The sequence below is a fragment of the Narcine bancroftii genome, chromosome 1 (assembly GCF_036971445.1).
Source record: "Narcine bancroftii isolate sNarBan1 chromosome 1, sNarBan1.hap1, whole genome shotgun sequence".
Taxonomy (NCBI): Eukaryota; Metazoa; Chordata; class Chondrichthyes; order Torpediniformes; family Narcinidae; genus Narcine; species Narcine bancroftii.
In genome coordinates, this window is record NC_091469.1 from 285,900,663 (window position 1) to 285,921,712 (window position 21,050).

The 21,050-nt window shown below is 37.7% G+C and overlaps 1 protein-coding gene across 3 annotated transcripts in view; it reads right to left on the minus strand.

Annotated features, from left to right (window-relative positions):
* LOC138745363 (uncharacterized) overlaps positions 1-21,050 on the minus strand; it is an 85,497-nt gene that overhangs the window by 41,831 nt on the left and 22,616 nt on the right. For 2 of the 3 annotated variants that reach the window (XM_069902340.1, XM_069902335.1), the window contains exons 2-4: positions 15,099-15,193; positions 2,925-3,108; positions 265-419 (exon numbers count right to left, since the gene is read on the minus strand). In XM_069902340.1, the coding sequence (XP_069758441.1) occupies positions 265-419; positions 2,925-3,108; positions 15,099-15,193 (434 nt within the window). Of the gene's footprint in view, positions 1-264; positions 420-2,924; positions 3,109-15,098; positions 15,194-18,183; positions 18,271-21,050 lie in introns of those variants that run through there. The other variant, XM_069902346.1, reaches the window with a different exon arrangement.

The following is a 21,050-nucleotide window of genomic DNA, read 5'->3' on the forward strand; positions in this document are numbered from 1 at the left end:
TTGAATCTGAGCTATGATGAGGTTGTTGGGCCAGGCCATTTACAATATTTATTCTTGGAATACACAGAATCTATTCAATGAGGTTGCTGGAGGTGGGGGGGGGAAAGAAAGGGTGCTGTACTTCAATACTCCAGTTCCTACACTTCAGTTAAGAAAGAGAATTGCACATTGACCAACCTGAATATTTTTACTCAATAGCTAATTCAGATCAGCCCTGTGTTTACAAAAATTTAAACACTGTTTACAATAGAAAATTGAAATTACTTATTATCATTTTTGGATGGTTTATATTTTGGTTCCTCCTTTGGCGGTGGTGGAGGCAGCTCTTTGTATAGTCTGGTGCCATAGAAATACCAGTATTGTGCCCCAGCGTTGTCCTCTCCAAGGGCCTCTACTCTTAAGCTATCTGCTTCAAGACCCTGAAACAAAATTCACACAATACTAAGAGTTGAGTTCAAAATCTTGCTTTCTAACACCATGCCTCCCAACACATGGAAGTGAAACACAAAAGTCTGCAGATGGTGTGATTGCAGTAAAAATACAGATATGCTGAAGCATCTTAGCAGGCCTTGCAACATCCAAGGGAAGTAAAGATATATTCCCAATGTTTCAGGCCTGCACTCTTCAAGATCCTTGAAGAAGGGCTCAGGCTTGATTTATGTACCTATGTCCCATGGATGCTGCAAGACCTGCTGAGAACCCGCAGCAATTTTGTGCCTCTCAACAAAGATCTTATTTTGATGCATAATTTTCAAATCTCATTAAACTGATTAAAAAAAAACATGCCAGATGTGGAAATATATCAGAAACATGACCCATAGAGATTGATTACCTGGGGGGCAGGGGGTTGAAATAAGGCAGGAAGGGGGAAGAAAAGTAAAACATAGATAAAGGCAATGGCCATTTTTTTTTAAAAATGAGAAACATATAGATGTGAAAGCCAAGTTCAGGATTAGAGGAGATGAATGTTTAATCTCATTATAGAAGTACAGACATGTACAGATGGATCAAAACCATGGTTCCTCTTGATATACAGTAATGACTTAGGCTTGTATGGACAGTGCATAATTTTAAAGTTTGCAGATACCTTGACATTCATAGAATAATCACATAGGTTGGAAATGTCAGACTGGCTAAGGAAGACAACCTAGTCAGCATGGACAAGTTGGTCCAAAGGTTCTACTTCCGTGCTGTAAAACTCTGTATCTAAATAAGGAAATAATTTATAGAACTATGAAGAAAGAACAGAGGACATAATGGAGTTTTTCCAGTGAGCTGACACACACGTGAACAGAAATTCCTGAGCTCTGCATCATTCACTGATTTGAAGTGTAGAGAACCATACATTTTGTTGCCTGTAGAGATGAAGGAAATAGGACGTTTATTAATATTCAGAAGCTTGAACAATGCACATCTAGAATGTCAGCAAGGCCAGAGGCTTTGAAGGTTGCCCAAGGATGTAACTGAATGTAGGTCTACAGGGAAAGAGGACAAGGAAATGGTGGATGAAATTTAATCCCGATAGGGCAGCACGGTTAGTGCAATGGCGATATCGCAGCAGCATTCGGGACTGGGGTTCAAATCCTACATTGTCTGGGTTTCCTCTGGGACTCCGGTTTCCTCCCACCGTTCGAAGTGTACCGGGGTTGTAGGTTAATTGAGTGTAAATGGGCAGCACAGACTCGTGGGCTGAAATGGTCTGTTACTGGGCTGCGTGCCTAAATACAAGTGCAAAAGTGATGCATTAGGAAGTTAAACCAGGCCAGGATTTTCAGTGAATGGCAGGGCTCTGGGGTACAAATACATATCTCCTTGAAAATGGGAACATAGACTTGATGGGATGATAACAAAGGGGTATGGCATGGTTGCCTTGATTGATGAGAAGAGCTGGGACATCATGGCAAGTTGTACAAACCTTGTTTAAGCTGCACATGGTTGCCACATATTAAGAAGGACGTAACAAAGCAAGAAAGTGAGCAGAAAAGATTTGAAAGGATGTTGTGTGGATTAGAAGGCTTGAGTTATTAGGAGAGATTGGAAGGGTTTGGTTTGTTTTCCCTGGAGTAACATGATAGAGGTATATAAAATAATGCGGTGCACAGATAGGTAGATAGCAGCTGTCTGGGTACCCCCATGGGAGAGCTGTCTTGAACTAGACAGCACTGGCTTAAGTTGTAAAGGAGATCGAGGATATACTATACACACTACACAGTAGTTGACACCTAAAATGAGCTGCAAGACATGCTGGAGGCAGGAACAATATTTATGAGGCACCATGACAGATTCTGAAATGAGCAGGGAATTTCAGGAACAGGATTAGTATGTATTGGAACAGCATTGAAGTGGTATGTTGAAGGGCCCGCTCTTATGACCAAACGATGCATACAAATCAAAATCAACGAGAAAGGAACTTGAATTTAAAAAAAAAATGTTACGAATAAACATTGAAATAATTTTGTTACATAGGATAGTGAATTTGCAAACACAAGTTCAGGTCAGCATTAAATCTGTGATAAAGCAGTAAATAAACCAGCAAAATTTAGCAGTACAGATGTTCTTTTCCTAATGTTCTTTTATTAACAGAAGTGGTTAAAAAAAATCCATACAGTAACTTTGAAGGAAATTGTAGTGAATAAGCTATCTTAAATGTAGAATCAGAGCAGAACAAATCTCAAGATTTTGTGGGCAAGGGACCACTGGAGCTGTGCTGTGCAATCACTCAAAAAGCTTATTCCATATGAACTCAGCAACTTGGAAAAATTGCTCGACACCAGCATGAAAATTAGTGTAAATTGATACTATGATCCTGTCTGGCAGCACACTGAATTTATAAAAATGTCAGCATTTCAATTACTTGACTAATTCTGCTGCATACTTAGACCTCTTGTTCAATGATATATTTGATAGGAAAAAAAATCCCTCACCTTTAGAAGGTCAAATACATCTGTGGCGTCCAAACGATAATCACAGAGTCTGTGCAAAATTTCTACAATCATTCTAGAAGAAAGAGCCCTGAAGTGCATTCCCTGCAGTGGGTTTTCCTTTCCCTCTTCAAGTTCCCATCGATGTCGCATGATGTCCTCAAGATACATGTGGAAATTCTCCATGCTGATGAGACAAAGTATTTTTGAGTGACCATTGTAGTAAGTGAATGGGTGCCTTTGTCAGTCCCAGGTCCCATCACACAGCCTTCAGTTTGCAGCGGGAGAAATTAAAATGATATGTCAAAATACTTTACAGCACTTTTAAGTCAAATAAAAAGCTTGAAGTTCTGGAGACCTCTAATGCTATTCGGAAGAATAAAGGAGATAGGCCAGAAACAAAGTGTACAGAAAATATATGGTTCCACATCAAAATAAATATCTGGGATTTAGGCCACAACAGGGATTTGATTCATTAGCATAAATTTTTCATGCACCAATTGAGACACATTTTAAGATTCAGATCCAAAACATTAAATAGATTAAGAAACAAAGAGGAAGCCTCCAGAACCAAAACTAGAATTTGGCAAGTGTACAGTGGCCTTCTGCACAGAAGGGAACAGAAGAATTAGTTCACTCATCTGTTACCTCAGCTGTCTATTAATTCAGCTGTATGACACCATTATGATCAACAAACTCTCCCTCTACTTCAAAACCCTGGAACTTTGACAAAGGTCATCATTAAATCAAGACATGACAGCAGGATGATGCATTACAATTCTGATATTATTTTAAGTACATTCTTCCTTTTAATATCACCAAGTTCCAAGGATTAATTCTCAATCTTGGAGTAAAATCCCCATTATCTGGCATTCAATTAACTAAAAACTCAAACAACCAGCAAAAAAAATCCTGAGGAAATAAATAAAGAGAAAATAAGAATAAATGAAGTTTTAAATAAATGTTTAAAGAAAGATTTAAATTGTTAAATGTTCTCCAAAGCAACACACAACCCCTTGGTGAAGATGAGAGCAAACATTCAGCCAGTGGCACAGTTAGTGTAGCCATCAATATTGCTACACCGCCAGCGGCCAGGGTTTGTATTTAAATTTTGTAAGTTATGAGAATTGCTTGATTAAACTTTACATAATTTAACACTATAATACTGATTTTTTCCCCCATTACTTTACATTTTTCAGTCTTTGGTCTTTTAAACAGTGTATTCTTTATGCACTGTATTAATTAGAATGACTCTCAGTTGACTGGAAAAATTGCTTAATTATCAGGTTTCCATAAGTGCCAGATAATAATTGGGATTTCATTGTACATATTATAGAAATTTGTTATCAACTTTTAAAAAAAAAGCTGATGGTCATAACACATTTCAACTTCTTTGGCTGTCTCCACGGACAGAGTTCATATTAATTTGATCCATGAATAGGGACATGAAGGGAAATAGAAAAAAATACAGAAAATTTACTACCTAGGTGTGCTAGGAGATGAAACAGTCCCTGTTGTGCTGCTTGAATTAAGTGTCCCTGCTCAACCCCATTTCCAGCATTAAATTTGTAACCTGATTTCTACCAGCAGCTAGGTGAAAATTGATTTCCTCATCTCCTCCTGTTTTGATGGGGTGGAAATGAGAACATGTACAGGTCAGGACCTCTCTGGCCTACAATGACCCTCAGTCACCACATTACAGGAAAGATGCTACAATTTCTCATCTATCAGGTCTAGAAAATTGCAACTGCGAAAAAATACGGGATCAGCCAGGGCCATTCTCTTTCAAACAGTGGCTGAAAAAAAATTAATTAAAGTTTGAGATTTAAATCAGGGGTAGAGACACATGAAAAGGTAGGTCTCACTTCCTTAACAGAGGGGTTAAAGATCCATTTGTGAATGCAAAATAATTAGTTGGATTAGAGGGAAAATAGATGGGGGTTGAGGACCAAAGCTTGCTAACTGAAAGATCCAGTGATCATTGGGGGAAATAATGAGCAAATTTAAGTTTTTGGAAGTCACCATCTTGGAGGATCTTTCCTGGACCTGACACACAAATGCACTGTAAAGAAAGTACATCAGTGACTCTATTTCCTCAGAAATTTTACTGAGTCAGTTCTTTTTGTTGTTAAGGTTTAGCACGACATCAGAAATCCTAGCAAAATTTCTGCAGATGTGTGGTGAAAAGTGTGCTGACTGGCTGCATCATGGTTTGGTATGGGGACACCAAAACCGAGCAAAAAGCCCTACAAACGGTAGAAGACAGAGCCCAAGATATCACAGCAAAACCCTCTCCAACGTTGAGAACATCAACAGGGAACACTGCCGTCGGAGAGCAGCAGCAATCATCAAGGATCCACACCATCCAGCACACATTGTTCCGAATGCTACCATCAGGAAAGAGGTATCATTGCCACAAGACTCGCACCACCAGGTTCAGGACCAGCTGCTACCCCTCCACCATCAGACTCCTCAACAACAAACTCATTTGGGGACTCTTCTACACATATTGCTTTATTCCCCTCATAGTTTAAAGTCCTTTACATGTGTGCGTTGAGTGCAGCATGAAAAATAACATCAGGGTTGTATGTAATGTCATGTATGTACTCTAACAATAAATCTGAAATTTGAATCTGGTGAAGGTTGAAACCATCCCATATTTAAACTGTACCTAAACAGCCAAGGCTCCATACCCTGAGCTGGAAGCTGAGGTGAAGCAGTGTATCTTTTCCCTCCAGCAGCAAAATGTCGACTAATTAGCCTCCTTCTGTGTCATAGCTTTTCTATGTTTTATCCCGACAAATCTCACTGCTTTTTGAACATTCTGTGCTTTGTCCATAGGCCAGCTGACATATCGGTTCATGAAAATCTCTGCGGTTCTCCAATTCTGACCTCCACCCTTGAATATTTTTTTTTCTTTGACCTTTAATATGCTCCATTTTTTTGTAGTTGTCCTAATATTTCACAGTGCCTGTGACAGGAGGCCTTTGGACCAAAGTCAGCTTTTAAAAAAGTTACAGCAATCCAGAGGTGTCTTCTTTGCTTATTATTCTCCAGCCTTGAAATTATTTTTAAATTTCATTATCTGATTACTTTTTGCACATCATGATTGCAACTGTGAATTCCTGATGCCAAAGCTCTTCCCTCATTGCCATTGATCTGTATGCCAATGACAGCACAAGTGGTCCTCACTCTTCCTCCAATTAAAATTTACTCTTTATTCTCATAATGATTTCATGTCTAATCTCTTCCCCAGCTTATCCACTCCAAGAAGAACAAGTCCTACTTTTTCAGCTGACTGACATGCATCATTTTGACTTTTCTGCAGTCTTTTTTGAAATACCATGCCCAAATTTAGAGCCCTTCCTAACAAGCCAGTGGTCTTTCATTAGTGTAATGCAACTGCTTTGCTCTTGCACCTTGTCTCCAGTTCTAAAGCCTGGGGTCTGTTTAGCCATTTTAGTTCCTTTCACAAATGGTCCTGCCATTTTCAAAGACTTGTAGACACTCTCTTAGTTTCCACAACTTCTTTGAGAAACAACCTGTAAAGATTAAATTCTCTCTCTTGTTACTACTCAAATATATAATTTGGCACCCTGATTTTTAAATGTCATTATTCTGATCTATGTTCTTTCGTAAACCCAAGATAACAACATTTTAACATGAGTAGACAACTAGATTTCTATCAAGTGGGAAGTCAGAATCAGAAACCAGTCTCAGGATATGGAACTACGCCACATAGAAACGATCATCACCCAGAGGGAAGTGAACCTGTGAAATTTTCTACCACAAAGATGTAATATTTGCAATTTCCCTCCAATGCCATTCTGTATCAGGCAAAGGTCAAGTTGATGAATACATTACAGGAGCTACATACATTTCTTTTTTAAAATTTTTTTTATTTTTCACACTATAAACCATATTGACCAAGATACATAGAGACATTTTTTCTCTTGAATATATACAGTGTCATTTTCTCCCCCTTTTACCCCCCTCCCTTCCTCACCCCCTTTCCCATTTATTTGAAGTTCAATCTAAAAGATACATTTAACCCGTTAAACAATGTTCTCACTTAATAAAAATAAACAAGAAATTTTACTGAGTCAGTTCTTTTTGTTGTCTTCTCCTTCTGTCATTTTAGGTGGAGGAAGTCCATGGTAGGATTTCTCTATTGTATTTCATGTATGGCTCCCATGTTTGTTCAAATATTGTGATGTTATTTCTTAAATTATATGTTATTTTTTCTAATGGAATACATTTATTCATTTCTATATACCATTGTTGTATTCTCAAGTTGTCTTCTAATTTCCAGGTTGACATAATACATTTTTTTGCTACAGCTAGGGCTATCATAACAAATCTTTTTTGAGCTCCATCCAAATCGAGTCCAAATTCTTTATTTCTTATATTACTTAGGAGGAAGATCTCTGGGTTTTTTGGTATATTGCTTTTTGTGATTTTGTTTAATATCTGGTTTAGATCTTCCCAAAATTTTTTCACTTTCTCACATGTCCAAATTGCATGAATTGTTGTTCCCATTTCCTTTTTACAGCGAAAACATCTGTCTGATACTATTGGGTCCCATTTATTTAACTTTTGAGGTGTGATGTATAGCCTGTGTATCCAGTTATATTGTATCATGCGTAACCTCGTGTTTATTGTATTTCTCATAGTTCCGGAGCATAGCTTTTCCCATGTTTCATTCTTTAGCTTTATGTTTAGATCTTGTTCCCATTTTTGTTTAGGTTTACCATTTGTTTCCTCATTCTCCTTTTCTTGCAGTTTAATATACATATTTGTTACAAATTTTTAAATTATCATTGTGTCTGTAATCACATATTCAAAATTGCTTCCTTCTGGTAACCTCAGACTGTTTCCCAATTTGTCCTTCAACTAGGTTTTCAGTTGGTGGTATGCAAACATTGTATCGTGAGTTATATTATATTTATCCCTCATTTGTTCAAAGGATAATAATTTATTTCCCGAAAAACAATTTTCTATTCTTTTGATCCCTTTTCTCTCCCATTCTCTGAAGGAAAGGTTATCTATTGTGAAAGGGATTAGTTGATTTTGCGTCAATATTAGTTTTGGTAGTTGGTAATTTGTTTTATTCCTTTCTACGTGAATCTTCTTCCAAATATAGAGCAGATGATGCAATACCGGTGAATTCCTACGTTGCACCAATTTTTCATCCCATTTATATAGTATATGTTCAGGTATCTTCTCCCCTATTTTATCTAGTTCTAATCTGGTCCAAACTGGTTTTTCCCTTGTTTGATAAAAATCTGATAGGTATCTTAATTGTGCGGCTCTATAATAATTCTTAAAGTTTGGTAGTTGTAAGCCTCGTTTGTACCATACTGTTAATTTATCTAGTGCTATCCTCTGTTTCCCCCCTTTCCATAAGAATTTCCTTATTATTTTCTTTAGCTCCTTGAAGAATTTCTCTGTTAGGTGAATTGGTAATGACTAAAATAGGTATTGTATCCTTGGGAAAATGTTCATTTTAATACAGTTTATCCTTCCTATCAGCGTTAGTGGTAAGTCTTTCCAATGCTCTAAGTCGTCTTGTAATTTTTTCATTAATGGATGATAATTTAGTTTATATAGATGGCCAAGATTTTTATTTAATTGTATACCTAGGTATTGCATTGCTTGTGTTTGCCATCTAAATGGTGATTCTTTCTTAAACTTTGTGAAATCCGCATTATTCATTGGCATTGCATCACTTTTATTTGCATTGATCTTGTACCCCGATACTTCTCCATATTCCTTCAATTTCTTATGTAATTCTTTTATTGATATTTCTGGTTCTGTTAAGTATATTATAACATCATCTGCAAATAGACTGATTTTATATTCCTTCTCTTTTATTTTTATCCCTCTTATTTTACTTTCTGTTCTTATCAGTTCTGCTAGTGGTTCTATAGCTAACGCGAACAGTGAGAGAGATAGTGGACATCCCTGCCTTGTTGATCTACTGAAGTTAAATTGTTTTGATATATATCCATTTACTGTCACTTTCGCCAATGGCCCCTTATATAATGCTTTAATCCAATTAATATATTGCTCTGGGAGGCTGAATTTTTGTAGTACTTTGAATAAATAATTCCATTCTACCCTGTCAAAGGCCTTCTCTGCGTCTAAAGCAACCGCTATTGTCGGAGTTTTATTTCCTTCTACTGCATGAATTAAGTTAATAAATTTACAGATATTATCCGTTGTTCGTCTTTTTTTAATAAATCCAGTTTGGTCTAGATTTACTATTTTTGGTACATAGTCGGCCAATCTGTTTGCAAATAGTTTAGCTATTATCTTATAATCTGTGTTAAGTAGAGATATTGGTCTATATGATGCTGGTGCTAGTGGATCTTTCCCTGTCTTTGGTATTACTGTAATTATCACTGTTTGCATGCATCTGGTATGTTTTGTGTTTTATCAATCTGGCTGATTACTTCCAAGAGGGGAGGAATTAATAAGTCTTTAAATGTTTTATAGAATTCTATTGGGAATCCATCCTCTCCTGGTGTTTTATTGTTTGGTAGTTTTTTTAATATCTCCTGTAATTCTTCTATTTCAAATGGTTTTATTAATTTATTTTGCTCCTCTGTTTGTAATATCGGTAGTTCAATTTTAGTTAGAAATTCATCTATTTTGTCTTCTTTCCCTTCGTTTTCAGTTTGATATAGTTGTTTGTAGAATTCCCTGAAGTTTTCATTGATCTCAGTTGGATTATAGGTAATTTGTTTGTCCTTTTTCCTTAATGCCAATACCATTCTTTTAGTTTGTTCTGTCTTAAGCTGCCACACTAGAATTTTGTGCGTTTTTTCTCCTAGTTCATAATATTTCTGTTTTGTCTTCATTATGTTCTTCTCCACCTTATATGTTTGTAGTATTTCATATTTTATTTTTTTGTCTGCCAATTCTCTTCTTTTAGTTGTATCTTCCTTTATTGCTAATTCTTTTTCTGTTTTTGTTATTTCTCTTTCCAACTGTTGTTTCCCGATTGTAGTCCTTCTTCATCTTAGTTAAATAACTTATTATTTGCCCTCTGATGAACGCTTTCATTGCATCCCATAGTATAAACTATGCATCCCATAGATTCCGTATTTATTTCAAAGTACATTTTAATTTGTTGTTCAATGAATTCTCTAAAATCCTGTCTTTTAAGTAGCATGGAGTTTAATCTCCATCTATTCATTCTTGGTGGGATGTCCTCTAGCTCTATTGCCAATAACAGGCGTGAGTGATCCGATAATAGTCTAGCTTTATATTCCGTTTTCCTAACTCTCCCTTGAATGTGGGCTGATAACAGGAATAGGTCTATCCTTGAGTATGCTTTGTGTCTACCTGAATAATATGAATATTCCTTTTCCTTTGGGTGTTGTTTCCTCCATATATCCAAGAATTGCATTTCTTGCATCGATTTAATTATAAATTTGGTTACTTTGTTCTTTCTGTTAGTTTTTTTTCCAGTTTTATCCATGTTTGAGTCCAAATTAAGGTTAAAATCCCCTCCTATTAGTAAGTTCCCTTGCGTATCTGCTATCTTCAAAAAGATATCTTGCATAAATTTTTGATCTTCTTCATTAGGTGAGTATACATTGAGTAAATTCCAAAATTCCGAATATATCTGACATTTTATCATTGCATATCTCCCAGCTGGATCTATTATTTCCTCTTCTATTTTGATTGGTACATTTTTATTGATTAATATAGCTACTCCTCTGGCTTTTGAATTATATGATGCTGCTGTTACATGTCCTATCCAATCTCTCTTTAATTTCTTGTGTTCCATTTCAGTTAGATGTATTTCTTGTACGAATGCTATATCAATTTTTTCTTTTTTCAGTAAATTTAACAGTTTCTTCCTTTTGATTTGGTTATGTATTCCATTAATATTTAAAGTCATATAGGTCAACATAGTCATATCATACTTTGTTTATCTTTCCTTTCCGTTTCCTCATCACCACCTTCCCTTCTTATCCATTTCTGCTTTCTTTTTTTGAACACATTATAAGACAACATTTCTAAGACATAAAATATTTCCACTATTCTCATATCTAAAATTCCTTTAACCCCAATAGTCTCTCCCCTTTCTGAGTTGCCTTTAGTCCCTTGTCGGGCAACCACATCTCCCCTCTCCATTTGGATTTGCAAATCCGCTCGCAAGCATCAACTGATTTCACAGTGACTGTTATTCTTCCCCCTCCAGCACCCCCAGAAAAGATTTTAATCTTCATATATAACAAAGGTCACTCTCTTAATTCCCTCCTTACTTCCTTTCTTCCCTTTCTTTCCCTTCTTAGTTCTTACTTGTACTCTATTTTTTTTAATGTGTATAGTTTGTTGTCATTTTTGTTCGTGTTACATCTCTTCATCTCTCTGTCTATTATGTAGTTGTTCTGCAAATTTTCGTGCTTTTTCCAGATGCGGGAATAGTTTGCTTTGCTGCCCCGGGATAACTATTTTAAGTACCGCTGGGTATTTTAACATAAATTTATAATCTTTTTTCCATAGGGTCGTTTTTGCTGCATTAAACTCCTTCCTCTTCTTCAGGAGTTCAAAACTTATATCTGGATAGAAAATTTTTTTTGACCCTTGTATTCCAATGGTTTTTTAACTTTTTTATCAAATTCTTCTAATTTCTTTTTTAAGTCATCTACCTCCATTTCTATGGCTGTTTCTCGTTCTTCCACCTTGTCTCCTCTTTTTCCTATATCTGTCATGATCATCTCTAATCTATTCACTTTTTCTTCTGTACTTTTTATTCTTCTTTTTATTTCACTGAATTCTTGCGTCTGCCATTCTTTTACTGTTTCCATATATTCTTTAAAAAAAAATATATCCATGTACTTGCCCTTCCCTTCATCTTCCATTTCTCATTGTTCTCCCTCCTCTTCTTCTGTGTCCACTCCAGGATCTGTGTCTTGTACCTCTGTCTCTCCTGATTTTCTTGTTGGGTTGTTTGTTTTATTTTGTTGGGTATTTTTGTTCCTCTTATTTTTATTAAAAGTGTCTTGGTGTTGGTCTTCTTCCTCTGGGTTGGTCATCTGTTGTTTCTTTGATTTCCTATTTTTATTCTCTTCCTTCTTGTTCTCGTTATTTTCTATGTTTTCCTGTTGAGAGTCTTGCTGTTGTGTTGTACTTGTCTGTTTCAGCTGTGGAGATTTACTCCTCAGCTGGTCCCCCCTCCTGTCGGTGTTGTTTTTGTCTTGTGCCTCGCACATGCGCGGTTGCGCACTTTTGTTTGGCTCCGTGAGCCATTTTTGTAGTCCTGAGTTCGGGGTTTCCACTGACCTCAGGGAGCGGGCTTCTCTCTCCACGGCGGGCCTCCTCGTACCGGTAAGGCCTTCACCTTCCTCCTCCGACATCTTTCCTTCTTTTCTTCCCGTTGTTTTTGGTTTTTCTTTCTTTACTGCCATTTTCTCCACACTTTCACTTTCAATTTGTTATGGTTTCTGTGTTAGTGACATTGTTTTTTCCCTACCTTTTTTTTTTAAACTTTTCTGAAGAGGGCTGGAGTTCCCCTACCGGCCACTACTCCATCATGTAACTCCTCCAGCTACATACATTTCTTGATGTGGATGAGCACCAATGATCATGTTGACTGGTGGAATGGGTCTGATCCTTTCCATATTCCTGTCACTAGCCTTGTTGCTTCCTACATCCTGTAAGTTTTTTTTCAGTCATGCCAATTTAGAAATTGAATCCCGCATACTGTACATGCTGTGGTCTAACACTATGCCTAGCAGAACAGCAATGTTCCTTTTTCCAGCCCCCGGGGACTCTGCTCCTCCCACCATTCTAAAAGTCAATTTGTGGTAATTGGGCAACACGGGCTCATGGCTGAAAGGGCTTGTTACCATACTGAATGTCTATATTAAAAAATAAATAAATTTAAAATTTAACCCTTGTCCTTTACTAACCTGAAACACAAAGCCATCAGGAAATTGAGATCCCAGATAGGGAGTGAAATTTGTCAGAATGGATTTAGTGTAGGAACACAAAAGCACAATTTGGTACTGATGATGCAACAACAAAGATCAACAACACAAATTAGTTGATCAAATGTTGTGAAATTTTCTAAATTTACTTTTCAATAGGGGGCATTGCAAGCTTTGGAGACATAGATCAAAGCACACTAAATGGATTTCCATTTAATATCAGTATTAGTACATCAGGCCAATTTTGTCTGAGAAAATTCCAACTGAATATAGCCAGCTAGAACTTGCACCACTTAAATATTACTTGTTTGATGCATTTTCTGAAAATAACATCACACATCAGTTTTCAGAGGTGAAGTGGTTTATCCAATACTGCGATTCAGGACCGATAAATTACCAGCTGGTCTCAACTGTTAAGTTTCTTAAAATACATTGAATTAAGATGTAGGTGGTGACTCAAGTTTAAGCCAGAAATATCCATCTGGTAATTAGCTGACTTCTGTGGAACAGCTGCTGGCCTACGAAAGGGATGAAATATCAAGAACAAAAAAGGCATGTCACTGACAAACACTGGGGTTACATTGATAGATTGTTCTTCAGCTCTCACATTGCAGTATTGAAGGGGAGAAAAAGGAACAATGCTCAATCTGTCCACTAGGTTCAGCTCGAACTCAAGCTTGTTGCTATGGTGGAAAACAAACTTGAAATGCAATACCACTAGTTGACACCTCTGATCTGTTCCACCACTCAACAAGATTATGCTGATCTTTCATCTTGTTTTAACTTTCCTTCAGGTAAAGAAAAACTGATCTCAGCCTCAAAGATTCTCAATATCCCTGCCCTGAGGTACATGCAATTCCTCAACAATTCTAACTGGTCAATGCCTTATTCTGAGATTATTAGTCCTAGAATTCTTGACTCTTGGCATCAACTTTGCCAAAATGAGAAATGTGTGAATTCTCAGATTGAAATCTCAGAAATGCGAGAATTGTGGTCTTAATGAAATTACTTCACATTCTCTAAACTCTTCTGAATGTAGGCCAAGCTTGTATTTACTTTCATACATAGGGCAACCCCAAACTTTCAAAACTAATCCAGTGAATGTGTCTCAAAGACAAATGGATTCTTCTTTAAAGAAGAGACCTGACCAAACATGGTCTTCCAGAAGTCATCTCAACAATCGCAATGCAGTTTCTTTAATGAACAATCCAACCGGTTTCCAGTAAGCAACATATAATTCACTTTTCTAATTATTTGCTATACCCTACATGTTTATTTTGTATTTTGTTAACCTCACATTAAAATCCCCTAAATGAGGTTTTTAATTTCTCACCCTTGAAAAGTGTGCTCATTGTTTTTCCTGTTCCACTCAGTGCAAAACTGCTTACTTTCACTTGTCACCTTGCAAACACACCCTGTGGTCAAGATTGCAAAAAAAACTCAAAAGCAAACTGGCTTGCATTAGATTTGCATAAAATACCAGGTTTGCCATTTAGCAGAAAGATTAATTCATTCATAATAAAACACCCATCAGCTCATTTAAAATAGTGGAGTGGTAAACCTCAAATACAATGAGGCAATGTCTGGGCTTCTAGGCTTTGATTTCCCAGAACACTGAAAATTACCTTAGATTTATCAAAGGCAAATCATGCAAATCTGTCACTGAGAGATAGCAGAATTTGCAATTAGTTGTTATTATTCTTTTAAATAGTCACAATAGCCCAAACTCAAGTAAAATGATAGTGACCAACTCTTGTTGACAGTAGAAAGGCCAAAATTAGACTCAATATGGATAAGGCTTGTGAATTAGGAAAAGGTTTAAGAAGTGGGGTTGCCAAGGAAAGGGATGGGATCTGAGGGTCAGGATTCATGGCAGAAATGTAGAGTACAAAGAGTTCAGAGGAGTAAAGATGACTTTGTGAAGTAGAGCAAAGCAGAGGGATTTCAAGGAGTTCAGATGAACACAGTTTATACATCCTCAGCCTGGGGAAGGCATGGAAAAGGACTGTGATTGCCCACCCTTTGAAGTTTGACTAAATCCAATCTGCTAACTGCGAACATATCAAACAGGCAGGTCACTAGTGTATACTACTACAGACACTTTGCAAGTCTGACACTTCAAACCCTACCAAACAGAATAAATTCAATGATCTTACATGAAATGCATCATAAATAAATTAAAATGAACAAGTATTAATGAATATTGCTCAGAACCAGCTATACAACTTGCCTAATATCTTTGCGTTGGTAGCATCCTCGGAGAAGTTTGGAAACCAAGTCCTCCAAGAAATCCCAGTTATCGACTAACAAAGCATCTTCCAACTCCTGGGAATTAATGAAAATATATAAATTATTAACATTAAATACTTTTTAATTAAATCAGGAGTTAATTTTAACTGACAAGTTTAAAAGGGATTTCAGTTGACATGTTAAATAGACTAAATGTAAACTGTATCAGTCTTTGGGTTGCAATTTGGATGTTCTCCGATTGAGGTTTGGTAGGCAAATGCAAAGAATCAATATCAGCTAACACCACATGGAAGAAATTCCTCCCCCTCCAGCCAGATTTCTGCACCCCCAAATTGGCTCTGAGATATTTATCTGTCAATGGCTGAAGCAGCTGTCAGAAAGGGATTAGGATAAGCTTCTACATCAATGGGTAGGTCACCAGAACATTGTGCACTACCACAGTGAACTCTGTCTGGAAAGAATTATGGGCACAAGAAATTTCACTGGAATTGTTCCGAAGATGAAAGATTTCCATTACATATACAATACAAATCAGATTATCCAAAAATGAATTCTCCAAAATCCTCATTTACCCAATTTTTTTGGTTAAATTTCAGATAAATGAGGATATCTGAAACAAATCAGAAATCCTCATTTATCCAAAATTTTTCTGGAGCTGAACTGACCTCACAGGTTGAAAAAAAATTCACTCCACAAGAAATTAGAACGATTGTCCTCGTTTCAGGTAACTCTCTCCTTCTCTCTTTCCATTTCTTCTTTACCTTCTCCTACTGACATTTCTCTCAAACTGCATGCCACTGTCTCCTAGCCGCAAATGGTCGTAAGAATCTCTTCACACAGCGTCATTAAGGAGAGAGGCATCCTGGGCAGGAGCGGGACCTCGGGCTCAGTGGCGTTCCCTCCCCTCCCCCTTCAGCACACTGGAGGACCCAATGCTGACTCCGATCCCTCCCCTCAGCCTAGACTCTTTGGTGTATATATGCAGCAGGCCTAGGGGAGGATTCAGAGTCAGGACTTGGGCATTGGGAGCTCCAGTGACCAGGGAGACAGGAGCCCACCAACTCACCAAAGAGTATTCCATCAGCCCGGGATGCCTCCCTGGAGATCAGCAGCAGTGGTGGGGACCAGCGTGGATGGTGTTGAAGATCAGCGAGTGGTCTCTGTGATTAGTAGTGGTGATGCGGCCAGAATTTTTGGTGAGAAACATTATTTTAATGCTTATATAAAGCCTTCCCATTGTTTGTTGTTGTTTAAATACTGTTACGAGTGATTTGCTGTTGCTACTGGGCTGCTTTTGAAAAAATGACCAGTTCTCCAAAAAAACATTTATCCCGACCATTTTAGATAATTGGAGTTGTACTGTTCTAGAGAATCAGATGCTGTTCTGCTCAAGTGGGTCGAAAATAAATATGATCGAGACGTATTAAATAATCATGGGTTTTGCCTGGATGTCAAGATAAACTTCCCTTTATTGCAAGGAATGAGCAGAAGAAACAGATTTAAGAGAGACTAGGCACTTTTAATGTGGTGAAAAAGCCTGAGTGTAAAGGCGGATGTTCTCCGCCCAAACATTGGGAGATTTAGCCCCATGAATGCACCGTGGCCGGCTCCAAGGCGCCAACTGCAATCCCTCTCAGGGAAAAGCACTGCATTGCCTCACATGAATGTAATGCCACTCAAGCAGCTAGCTAGTAGGAGTGGGCTGATGACGTCACGATGACACCATCAGCTCTCCACCCATCTCCCTTCTTTCTTCCACCCACTCACACTCCTTCCATGACCCCCTCAGGGCAGGAGCGGTCAGTGGAGGCTGTGACAGCCCTGCCAGCCACTCCGGCACCTCACCGGGCTTCTTCAGCCTTCGGGGTCACACGTCAGCGCTTCAAAATGCGACAGAGCAATGGCCTTCTTCCCTACCCATAATTCCCCACGCAATGTATGGGAACTGGAACCGTTCTGGGAAATAGAGCGGTTTCAGCTGTGAGGGATTATGGGTAGGGAAGCCAATCATTGATCTGCCACGTCTTTATGATGGGTGGCACCACGCACCAGTCGCCCCACCTCCATCAGCTCCAGAGGACGCCATGAGGCGCTGCTCAACATGAATGCAGGGCTACTCCATGAAAGGCAAGTTTATATTTTTCTCTCCATGCTTATAGCTGGCTTGGCATGAAAGGGCCTAGTGACAGAAGACACAGGATGATGTGAAGGATGTTTCTTTGATTTACAAAGCAAACAATCAAGTTCTGGGAGGCACTGCTTGAAAGAGGATATAATTTTTGCTTTCATAAAGAAAAATTGGATACCCAGAAGAGAAAAAAAATGAAAGACAATGGTTGATGAGCAGGAATGGGGTTTAAATGGAATGCTCTTCAAAGAGCCAGCAAGGACTTAGTGGGCCAAATGGCATCTTATTTTACAGCAATTCTACTCATTGTTATCACAAGCTATACATGCTCTATATCACCCCCAGTGTGGTCAAAGTTACAGGAGTGGACGAGCAGCTCAGGTTATGGACCACTAACTGAGAGCCAAACTTAAATTGCACCCAATAAAATTTCAAGAATAAAAAAGCTGGACTCAATAACATGCTATGAAAATTCCTCTGGTTCATTAACTTTCATCAGAGAAGGAAATTTTGTATTTCCCCATATGCGCCTATAGGTAGGTGACCGTTGTTGATTCTTAACCATTTCCTTAGTTTAAGGATAATATCTGCACTATAAATGCCATTGAACAAATTAATAAATGACAAATAGCACTTGCAACAACTAGATATTTAGTTCGGATTCTGTTCAAACCACCTCAGCCTCAAAACTTAAAACGGAACCATGGTTTGTGTGCAAGTAAAGGAGGCAAAAGTCAACATTGTGTTCGAGTGTGGTGTTTTTAAAAAGCTATAGTAAAACTAGTTAATGAAAACCAAGGGGTTAGGGTTTCCTGATGTGGATCAGTAATTACTGTAGTGTGGCTTGGATGTCTTTGCTTATAAATGGCATTTGTTCCTGTTGCCTGCAACTGTGCACGAGATTACAGTAAACTACAAAATACCAGAAACTTCTCACCAACTATGACCTCTAGCAAGCGTCTGAGAAATGGTCAGTTTCAGATGGAATGATGTTCATGTTTACACCTTCTTATCTTCATAAGTGTAGATTTCAGGTTTGATTTATTGTCAGAGTACGTACTTGACATCATATATAACCGTGAGATTCTTTTTTCCTGCAGGCATGGCAGAATTACCACTTATTGGTAGTCCAAAAATAAACTGTACACAGTGTTAACATGTAGCATTTAGTTCCTATTGCAAATGAAAGAACAGTATTTACTGGGTTCCAGCCAAATTTGGGCTCAGACTGACATGACATTTGCACTTCACAAAATCTGCATTAATAATCACCAACCACATCGGATCCAGATACAGTAATAAAAAGATATAAAAGTAACTATTATATTTACAAAAACAGTTTCCCCAACTGTACTCTATATACTTAAAATATATATAAGCTCTGATGGTGAACAGATCTGTATGCATGGAAGGGAGGGACTGTTTGTTTTTGTTTGTGGTACTTGTGAGAAAAAGTTTAATATATTGTATATTTAAAATGATGTTATGTATAACTTTCGAAATTAAAAAAAAATCCAAGAAAAGCAAGCCACCTCCCCAGGACACTCAGGCTTAACCATCACCAATTCACAATCCAGCACCACTGAGAACATCAACCATAAAACAACTTGGACTAATCACAACAATGTGACAAGTGCATGTCACATCATGGTGTTGTGCAAATGGTCAAGTCAGCACCTGACTCATCACATGGTTTCTACAAGGTGCAAGTGTGATCGATTGCTCTTTATGAGCTGGAACAAGCAGTGTTCCTCAAGAAGCCTGACACTAGAGGACAAATTGGAACGTTTGATTAATAACTGATTTTGACAATGTCGTGAGGTTGCTTCATTTGGAACAAGGGGATGAAATCCTAGGAACAAGGTATCAACCACATTGGACTGAAACAAATATCAATACTTTCTTTTTAATTCATGGAAGCAGGCACCACTGGCCAGCATTCATCCATTCTGACTGTTGTGTCAGTTTAAGAATAATTAAGAGTCAACCTTTAATGGAGATCAATTAGGGGAAAGTAATATATGCAACTCAGAGGAGCATGGAAGGGAATATTTATGTCTGAGATCAATAGATTCTTGGATAATTGAAAGGCTATTACAGATTAGGCACAAAACTGGTCCAGGCTTGACGAGTAATTAACCCACTGAATAGCAGAACAGGCTGTACATTCCACAAGGCTACCTCCTGCTTCTATTCCTTATGTTTGCATATTAAATATTTATTCCTCTCCCACAAGCTTTCCAGCATGATCAAAAAGATGCAAGAGACCTTTGCTAATTTAACCATAAATTTGGCTACTTTGTTCTTTTTGCTAGTCTTTTGTCCAGTTTTATCCATCTTTGAATCCAAATTAAGGTTAAAGTCCCCTCCTATCAATATATTCCCCTGCGTATCTGCAATCTTCAGAAAAATATCTTGCATAAACTTTTGATCCTCTTCATTAGGTGCATGTGGTCCAAATTCCAGAGCTCTGAATATATCTGACATTTTAACATTACATGTATATCCCTGCTGGATCTATTATTTCCTCCTCTATTTTGATTGGTACATTTTTATTGATTAATATAGCTACACCTCAGGCTTTTGAATTATATGATGCTGCCTTTATGTGCCCTACCCAGTCTCTCCTTAATTTATTGTGTTCCACTTCAGTTAGATGTGTTTCCTGCACAAATGCTATTTCTATTTTTTCTTTTTTCAGTAAATTTAATAGCCTCTTCCTTTTGATTTGGTTATGTATTCCATTAATATTATAGTCATATAGTTCAACATGGCCATTTCATACTTTGTTTACATTTCATTTCCGCTTCCTTATTACCACCTTTCCCTTTTCCCCATTTCCATTTCTCAGTTTTCTTTTTTTGAACGCACTGTATGACAACATTTCTAAAACATAAAATATTTCAACCATTCCCACATCTAAATTTCCCTTAACCCCAAGTGTCCCCCCCCCTCTGAATCGCCCCTCATCCCTTGACGGGCAACCACAACTCCCCTCTCCATTCGGACTGCGAACTCATTTGCAAGCGTCAACTGGTTTTGCAGTAACTGTTATTCTCTCCCACCCAAACCCCTCCAGAAAAGATTTTTATCTTCACATTACAACAAAGTTCCTCCTCTTTTCTTCTCTTTTTCTTTTTATTATCTTTTTAATCCCTCCTCTTTCTTTTTCCCAATCCCCCTCTCCCTCACTTCCCTTTTCTTCCCTCTTTTAGTTCCTACTTGTACATTATTTTTACATCTTTATATGTAGTTTGTCGTCGTTCTTTGTTCTTGTTGCAACCGTTCTGCAAATTCTCGTGCTTTCTCCGGATCTGAGAACAGTCTGTTTTGCTACCCCGGGATAACTATTTTAAGCACCACTGGATATCTTAACATAAATTTATAGCTTTTTTTCCATAGGACCGATTTTGCTGCGTTAAACTCCTTCCTCTTCTTCAGGAGCTCAAAACTTATGTCTGGGTAGAAATTATTTTTTTTGACCTTTGTATTCCAGTGGTTTTTTGTCTTCTCTCATTTTATTCATTGCCTTCTCCAATATATTTTCTCTTGCCGTGTATCTCAGGAATTTTACTAAAACAGATCTTGGTTTTTGTTGTGACTGTGGTTTCGGGGCTAATGTTCTGTGTGCCCTTTCTATTTCCATTCCTTCCTGCATTTCTGGCATTCCCAGGTCCTTTGGGATCCATTCTTTTATAAATTCTTTCATATCTTTGCCTTCTTCATCTTCCTTAAGGCCCACTATCTTTATACTGTATCGCCTACTCTAGTTTTCCATTATATCTATCTTCTGAGCTAACAACT